We start from the raw sequence: 9,285 nt of genomic DNA on the forward strand, positions 1-9,285 counted from the left end.
AGACCTGAAGTTTCTATCTGCCTAGCAATCTTCACCAAGAATATTTTCCTGCATAATCTGCAGATCTTTTGAAGTCTTTCTGGCCAAACGTGAGTTCATTTGACAAAGATGTAGCTGACATGTGATGGTGTATCTATGTGTCACACTGGCCAGAATGTGGATTGTTGGCTTGGAAGGCATAAGCTGGGGATCTTAAACAGCTCTGGAGATACTGTGGTTCTGTGAGATGGCAGCCTCCGAGCATTGGCTCTATCAGCACCCTCACACTCACCTGCTCTAGTTAAGGCAATGCAGAAATGCCATGCTGCAGTAGAGGAGCCTGAAATGCAAGTCAAGCAGGCCAGTACTATGCCAGGCGTAGAAAATGTGACTCATCCAAAACCAGAGCCGATATGGCAGTAGAAACTGAGGACAGGCATTGTCCTGCAGGTTGCTGAGCTGGATGATGACCCTTGAACACTAGAAGATCCAGACACAGCAGTACTGGCCTCTGAGGTCTGAATCAAATTTTCAAGACACTCTGAAGTTCAGACAGAGGAATTCAAATGCAGGCCAAATTGGCTAGAAATAGGCCACAGATAGCAGAAACCCATAATGTCTTCCACAGATGCATTACTCATTTGAAAGAGTGACAGAAGTGGATGAAGGACATGGCCTTACCTAGCAAGAAAAGCCACGTCACTGGCTGCGCATCCAGCCCTGCTGAGCAGATCTTGGAGGAATTGGGATATGGATGAGAAAGACTAAGATTAAGAGCCTTCCAGAGCACAAGGGTTCACAGAAATTACACCAGCTACTCGTGCCTCCTGGCTTTTACTGACCTATCTCACAAAGAGATCCCACCCACTCCTCTGGGCACACGCAGGCTCCATCCTGACAGATGCCACCACTGAGGCACAAGCATGGAGGTACCATGGGTTCTGTAGTGTCTGCGTAAATAAGGAATCAAGATAGATAGATAGATAGATATAAAAAAATACATATCTAAAAACATTTATATATCTATGTAATTTGATGAAGGAAGGAAACAAATGTTTTATTTGCAGTGTCAGCTAAACAATATTCAACTAAAAAATGTATGCGACTCATTGTCTTGTCCCAGTACTCAGTCACTGGTTCCTCCTTACTCCTAAAACCAATGACATGAATGTGGGGTCAAAGCTTTCAAAAATCAAATCTGCATTTCCACAACAGTGTAGACAGAAAGAGTTATGTGCAGCCAGACAAGTAGGAGTGATAGTGTGAACCTCCAGGCTGCCAAAAGCTCTGACTATTGAACCCGTGAAAAGCCCAAATTACTTCTGCAGGATTTTACAGGAGCAAAAAGGGAAAACAGGTCCACAGATTCCCAGTGCTGAGGACCCAGAACAGTAGCAACTACTCGGGCAGTCACACGTCCAAGAGTCCGATAGTTGTACTCTGATTTAAGCAAGGTATGCTAGGATAAAGCAGATAAAAAAAACATGCCCCAATCTCAGCCATAACCTCTATCCACAATCTAGGACAGGTGGCAATTTTTATTCTGTCTTTCGGCAGAAATAGTAGAAGTTGTTCAAAGTAGTTGTTGTATGGGCTGCCGCAGCTTCAGGAAACAAACAAAAAAAGGACAGTATGAACAATTGTAGATCTTAGGAATTTGTCATAGAATCATGGAATGGTTTGGTTTTGAAGGGAAACTTAAAGGTCATCTCATCCAACTCCCTGCAGTGAGCTGGGACACCTTCAACTAGATCAGGTTACTCAGAGCCCCCTTTTAACCTCACCTCCTCATCTTGAATTTTTCCAGGAATTGGGCTCTTACCACCTTTCTGGGCAACTTGTTCCGGTGTTTTACCACCTTGTTGTGAAAAATTTCTTGCTTTCTGAACATACCATGGTATTTGCTGTGTTTGGCAAGCTCTGAAAATATTAAGGTTTCTTAAAAGGTGATTGGTAAATCTTGAATGGCTCAGGGGTATTCTTGCAGCAGAAATTGCAATAGGAAAGGGATTGATGGACCTCGGGCTCAGAGAGGTGGGTCCAAGACCTGGGGGGTGTCCACAAACCAAGGCTTCACTGCAGTTAATCTCACCTGGTCCCTAAGTGAAGGATGGAGCTGAAAGCCCTTCTCATAAGCTTAATAGCAGAACTTGTGCACCTGTGCACTTGATGCAGTCTGTGCCTTGAAATTATGCAGAATCCTGGAGCTGAGGACTGCCATTTGATCCAACACGCTTGTGCCTGTGTTTGGACACGCTGACAAATAGAGCAAAGCCAGAAAATTCGAAAGTAAACAGTGGTATCAGGAACACATGTGCTATTGTGTATTTCTAATGTTCTCACTGAACTAAAAAGATTGCCTAACTTCTTACACTTTAATGGGATTCATATAACTGGAAGGTTATTGCAAACTATAGGGGATGTGCTGCGTGGCAGGGGTAATTCCGTTCTTGGCATGCATCGCTTGGCTCTTGCTCATGTTGTTGCTATTTAGCATTTCTGTTTCGGGCTGTCTCAGCTACATTAAAGCCAGAGCCTATGATGATAGTGGAATAACATCTATGTGTCACTGGGTAATATCTTTGCTAGCCATCAGCTTTTTAAAACACATTGTCTCTCCAATGATCTCTGGAAATCTTACAGAAAGGAAAGAACTCCTCCAGCAATTGACATCTGAGTGGCCCAAGTTTTAAACATCTGCAGGGAAGAGTTACACCTGGGGGAACTGGGTGGCTGGCTGGGCAGCTGTTGCCCCATTGCCCAGCAGCCCTGGCTCACCTGCCCGACACGTGTGTGGCATATGGGGCCATGTGGCACAGGAGTGGCACTGGGGCTCAGCCCCTTGCTTTGGTTTGGGAGCCTGGGAAACCACAAAATACAGGGGAATCTGCAGCACAGCTCCAAGCCTCTGTCTTGCTTGGTAAATGCATGCCCAAAGCAGCCAGGGAGAAGGTGACACAGCAAAGCAATAGGCACAGAGGGTCCTGAAACCAGAGAGGAAGCAGTGCCACCTTGCAAACCCACAGCCCCTGAGCTGTCTGCTGAGAAGTGGGGCAGGGGAGCAGCCCCACGGGCAGCCCTGGGGAAGACCTGAGGTGGCGGCACTTCCACAGTTAGGCTGAGTTGTTGGTGTCTGGCTTTGGTACAGTTAACCACAGCTTGCAAAAAGAGTGCAAGGGACCTGGAAGGTGAAGGCAGGGCTGACATTTCTTTGAAAACACTAAAACAGAAAAGCATTAAGCTGTGGGTTAAAAGTGCAGCATTTACCCCTGGAGGTGCAGACGCAGCTGCCACGCAGCCAGTGCAGCAAGCAGCAGGTGCCAGCATACAGCATCAGCCTTCCCCAAAAGTTTCTCTCTGTAACAACATGGTGCTCATGGAAGCTGTTAAGCTGGTCAAGGCCTCTTGTACCATTTTAAAGTGTGTGCGATTTTTTGGTGTTTGATTTTTTTTGTTTGATTTTCAGTGGGAAATCTGTGTCTTTCACAAAGTCCTGAGCTGGCTAAAGCAGTCATGTCTACCCCACATGCAGTAAAGCTCATCAGGCTCCAGTAGTTGTGGCATTGGCTTAAAATCATGGGGTCCTTCTGGCTTTATTGTAAGATTCAGAAAACAGGTACTTTGTATTTGGCTTTGGCTTTTAAGTGTTGCAGACCTGAATGATCTCAAGAATCATATTGATTTCAACCGTGTATAATTCTAAACTAAAACTTAAAAGATTCTCATGTAACACTGTTATGAACTTTTCGGGTTTTTTCAATCCAACATTACGGGAACTTTCAATGCTAATACTTGTGGTTAAAGTTCAAATAAAGAAGAAACTGCCACTACAGGCAAGCAATGCATCAGATAGGCATCCTCTGCCCCTGAAGTATCTGCAATTTAAATCCAGTTCCTAGCAGCTCATTTATATGCAGCTGTGTAAGTCCTAGGCATTAGCAGAGGTATCCCCAAATTGCACTGAGAGTTAACTCCCATGTTAACTCTCAGTTAGCTCTGTCAAGTCAAATAAAGCACTGGGTATATACTTGTATTGTCAAAGGTAGATTATTTTTGACTTATGTTAAATAATTGCTGTTTACTTATGTGTCATTTCATGGGCTTGGGTATGTCCCCTCCCTACAAACATCTGATAAATCTCTTGAAGTAAATATAATCTAATGTACCCTTGTAATAAACTCTTCCCTAGTTTTTTTTGTCTCCAGTCATACCTGACTCCCTGCTGGGCGAGCAGTCAGGGGTATCTAATTCTGTCTATGAATTTTGAATACAGGTCCATGCATAATTTTGTATCACATCTGTACAGTGAGTACTTTGCTGAGAGGGAACACTGACCAGTTTTCTGCTCCTGGTTTGCAAAAGAAGTGTCTTATGAGGGTGCATTGACCTGATTTTCAGGAATATCATATGCAAGCCAATAAAACAGATATTCTTTCAACAAAATTTTCTGTAATGCAAGATGTAATGAAAACATGAACAAGTGCTATACAGCAATTTTGCTTGTATGCATGCAAGCATATAATCATACGTAAAGCTAAACATTTCCCCTTTAATACAGAAGTTACCAGACTTGTTAGAGGTTTACTTTTGTCATTTGAAAAACGAATCAGAATTCTCCCAGAAGAATGAGAAAATTTCAGGACATTTCTCAATTCCTATTGGGGGAATCATGTACAGTGTACACATGTTGCAGGGAAATTACTCCGGAGATCGTTTGCCATCCTATTCTGGTTTACAGCAGGATGCAAAGTTTGGGGTACTTCTTTAAACATCAGTTTAGGAAGAAGAATGTTTCCACCTAAGAAGCATACAGTGTAGGTGTTATAATGTTTATCAGCAATCATGTTTAAATACTTAAAGAAAGGAAAAAGAATCCAAAGAGCTCAAATAGAGCTCAAGTGAGGTAGCATTGAAACAGGTATCTTACCTGTTTCAAATCTGAGGACAAGCTGCCAAATACACAGTGCCCAAAGGGTCATGGTCACTACACAAGTAATTCCAACCAATATCCTGTCCCACTGTAGTGAAGACATGTTGTGCTGCAAACTGTCTGCCCTATGATAAATAATATTACACATTCATACCTTGTGATGATAATGGTTAATGATAAACCATTAACTACTTGTCTGCTGCTAAAACTTTAACATTTTCTGTTCCAGTTAGGAAGAAAAAAAGTTTTGGTAAAGAAGTAGAATACCATTATTTCTATCATTTTCCACCGATTTTAAAATTTCACTTGTCATGTAATTAAATGTCATGTCTTCTGCTTGCTGTAGGAAAACATCCCAGCTCAAACATCCAGCTGCATTTATGCTGATAAGGGCTAAAGCCTGTTGTTTGAGTGTATGGCACAGCTGAGAGCCATGCCAGTGGACATCTGTTTCCCCCAAGCAAAGCATCCCTGTGTGTGTATATATAAATATATATATATTTAAAGCCTGTGTGTATATATATATATAGCGCCTCTTGGGAACTGACCTGGGTCCTCAGATTAGACCTGCATGTGACCTGGGGGGTGCTGGCTGGTGTGGGTCAAAACCGTGCCAGGCAGTGTGCTAGCACCTGAGAGATTAGTCCTGCTGTGCGATCTCATTTCATTCACTGGCACAGCTGTAACAGCTGGGCTTTGCAAAGGGGAGGCCAGACAGGACGCAAGGAGGAGGCTGTGGAAGGGTGAGAAGGTCTCTCCTCTGCAGCAATGTTCCTCTTTTGCTGAGAAGAGGTGGAAATGCTGATTGTATTAGAATTGGCCTAGATCAGGCTCTTGACAAGTACTTTCAGAAGAGTAAATGGCATTTCCATACTGTGTAATTCAGACAGGCAGAGCAGAGCCTTGTTGCATCCCATCTGTGCGCCTCCATCATTAACTATGGTCACTCAGCAGGCATTGGCATAACTGAGAATGAGTGTCTTCAGATTCCCAGAACATCTGATCTGTCCAGAAAAGAGTGAGGAAGCTCCAGGGCTGACCCCAGCTTGTGTCCCAGTACCCAGCCATCCCAAAGGCCAGGAAGCATTTGCGAAGTCTCCCTGGCAAGCCCTGGCAGCCTGATAGCTGCATAGCCCAGGACAGAAACATCTTCTCCTTGTCCTACTCACAAAGAATGCTTGGTACCCTTGCACGTGTTAATTGCTTTACAGCCTCTTGCCACAAGCAGTTAAATGTTTGCTTTTCTGGGGATGGAAGGGCCAAGAATTTAGAACTAGGTCTAAGAGACACACAGGAAGATGCTTGTCCCTGCATAGGACTTGTACAGAGTAAAGCAAACCAAACATGAGTCAGACAGACTGGATCTTGCAGATGGGGAAACTGATTCACAGAATAGTTTAGCAACATTAAGTTAAGCTACATCTAGTATAGCACCAAGTCTGAGGTTTACAGTATATTAAAAGCGTACCCAGCTTCTGAATCACAGCTCTGAGTCCTTTGCTAGTAGAAAGGCTGCTAGATGATAGCAGGGATGTGAGATTTTAAATGACAAAATAGAAAGAAATAAGAATTAATTCTCATGGTTACTGACATTGTCCTTTCTTTTCAATGGAAGTAACAACCCTGCTTCATTCATTTATATAGCTAACATCATCACAGACATCTTTGAGCAGCATGTTGTGTTTAGATATATAAAATATTGCATGCCCAAAACATTGGGTTGCAAGCACAGGTTTGCAAATTGAAGAAAATTTGCCAACTGGGAAAGGGAAGTAGGATTGTGAGCAAAATAAGATTGAGGACTTCTAACTTTACAGGAGTATTTTATATAAACTTGAAAACAAAAACGTTACATAAGAAACCAGGTGGTAAAGCCAAAACAAATCAACAAATACCTCCTAAAGTATATTATACTTTTATTCATGAAAATATTAAACCCTGTTTATATGATTGAATAATCAAACTGAAAGAAGTCCTTATTACCTGAAAATTTGTATATGTGGTGCAGTTGTAGGGAGACAAAGCCATTCTTGAGTGACTAGATATATTTCTACTGATTTTTTCCATTTCTTTTAAAACTTAATTAGAGCCAGATGTCTTGTATTTCCTTTCTTTTTTGTTTTAAAGCCTGAATAAAGTACAGTGCCAGCAGTAAACACCATCTTTGACATTTTTTTATGTGTCAACTGCATCTGGCTGAGTTGGAGTCACAAAGCAGTAAAATTCCAGCAAAGCAGTGCAATCTTTGACTCCTGCTGACATTCCCGTTGGGAATGAGAAATCAGCATTACTGCTTCTGGGGCTGCCGCACAGCAACCATAAAAATCGTGGAGTGTGTCTGAGAACCTTGTCCTTGGTAAATAATGCTGGAGGAAGACTGAAATGCTGTACACATGAAAGCAGCTTCCCCTCCCATATTCTTAGAGTGCTGGGAGTGATTTCTTGTTACTTAATTGCTATTCGGTTAAATTGATCTGCAGTCTATTTTCCATTTCTTCTTTCTTCTCCTCAGGGGAGCAATGGTCGGTAACTTCAGTATGTAGATGTAACTGTTTCTACTCCAATTTCATGTCCTTATGGTGACATTGTACCATCCCTTGCAGAATATTTTGTCATTGAATGGCAGTGGTCTGTATACAAGAGCTTTCTTTCTCAATCAAATTACAAAGTATATTGTAGTATTTATAATTATTCTTTCAACTACTTTTTTAATCTATTTTCATTCTAAGAAGTGTACCCAATATAGAAATTCATGAACTGCAACAATTACATAGCAACATGTTAGAAATTACTGTCCTGAAAAAGTCATCTGAGGACTAGTTATGCCCTATTTGACAAATATTAGACTTTTTACTCACACATATTTTAAGCAAGTACATATTTTACTTAGAATAGATTTTAAAGGCAAGTGCCCAGCATTTTTCCAGTTGTCTTTCTCCCTTTTAACAGATGTGCTGTTGTTGCACAGTCCTTGGGAGTCAGGCTTGCTTCCAGTACCGCTAAAGGGCTTTTGGGATAAGAAAACTATTCTGTTTTCTTCCACCGACTTCTCTACCAGTAACTCCTACCCCAGTTGCTGTAGTTCAGAGAAACTGAATCAATGTAGGAGGTGGATATTAAGTTACCAGATATACCAAAATTTTCTAGTGCCTCAGATGAAGGATGAATGAACCTGTAGGGTTGAAATTCCTTGCTGCCAAATTTACTCTTAGTTCAAGCTAAGATTAGATACAAGGGGGGAGAAAAGTATATACATAATATAGAACAAATGCCACAGTGACTAAATTTTACAGAGTTGTATATAACATAAATTAGAGAAAAACACATTTAACCTATTTATCCTCATAATTAAACTTTAATGGGTGCCTTCCCTCCTGTCAGACAAACTCCTCATCTTTCCCATGAGTGTGCCTTTATTGGTGGTGCCAAAGGAGTAGACCTCCTTAGCACAACCATTCCATGCTACAGGTGTTTTGGAACTCTAATTTTGTCCAAGGAATGCAGATGCCCATTAGTGCTTGGAGTGCACGAAGTGCAACATTGAAGAGCAACATCGAACTTCGTTTCCCATGAAAGGACTCCATCTCCCACACTCTGACTGCTTTCCGTGGTGCAGACCTCGGCACTTAAGTTAAGACAACTGAGGGACATCAAAACTGCTTCCTTGATCCAGACTAAAATAATAGTGTAGATGCAGCTGCAGTGTGGTCAGGGACTCAGGAACTGCAGGATCAGCCTTGCTTTTAATCTTCCAACTCCAAGACGCTCTTTTTCCCCAAGACATCTTGTTGCCTGGTTGTCCAGGGTGTGGTTTCAGCCTCCTTTCCATTGGGCTGCTGAATCCTTCACAACCCACTGACAAATTTGAGCAAGCTCTCTTTGGCTCAGGCAATTCCATCCTATAACCAGAATCTCTGTAACGTGCACAAATGCCTCCCTCCATGTTTCACTCCAACATCAATGCAATTGTGAGGTCCTGGGTGGAAACACCTTCCTGTTGTGAGACAAGCTCCTACCACACATGGCAGCTGGTCTGTCTTACACAGAACCAATGCCTAAATGTACCTTTTACACAACTGCTCGAATGAGACGGGGCATTCAGCCTGTCACCAACTTTCCCTTGAGATCAACCATGAGGGTAAGAAATCATGCTGATGATGTGGTTGCAGATAGCTTGTCCCAGACTCAACCCCAGTGGATACAGTGACATCTGTACACTTTATTTTCTAATGCAATCTGGTTGATTCCCAGCTGATTTATTTAAAGCTAGTTTTAGTTTTCTAAGTTTCTGACTGGTAGTTTTTGAGAAGTCTTATACAACTGATTCAGATTTGTGAACAACCAGGTGAAATGGGAAATTAGGAAGTGCTGAAGAA

General features: G+C 42.1%; 1 protein-coding gene across 1 annotated transcript in view; it reads right to left on the reverse strand.

Annotated features, from left to right (window-relative positions):
• Positions 1 to 5,012, reverse strand: part of ADGRG7 (adhesion G protein-coupled receptor G7) — a 32,089-nt gene extending 27,077 nt beyond the window's left edge. Inside the window, 2 exon segments of the mRNA XM_054062554.1 lie at positions 822 to 929; positions 4,907 to 5,012. Coding sequence (XP_053918529.1) covers positions 822 to 929; positions 4,907 to 5,012 — 214 coding nt within the window.
• Between the last annotated feature and the right edge of the window lie 4,273 nt (positions 5,013 to 9,285).

The sequence above is a fragment of the Cuculus canorus genome, chromosome 1, assembly GCF_017976375.1.
Source record: "Cuculus canorus isolate bCucCan1 chromosome 1, bCucCan1.pri, whole genome shotgun sequence".
Taxonomy (NCBI): Eukaryota; Metazoa; Chordata; class Aves; order Cuculiformes; family Cuculidae; genus Cuculus; species Cuculus canorus.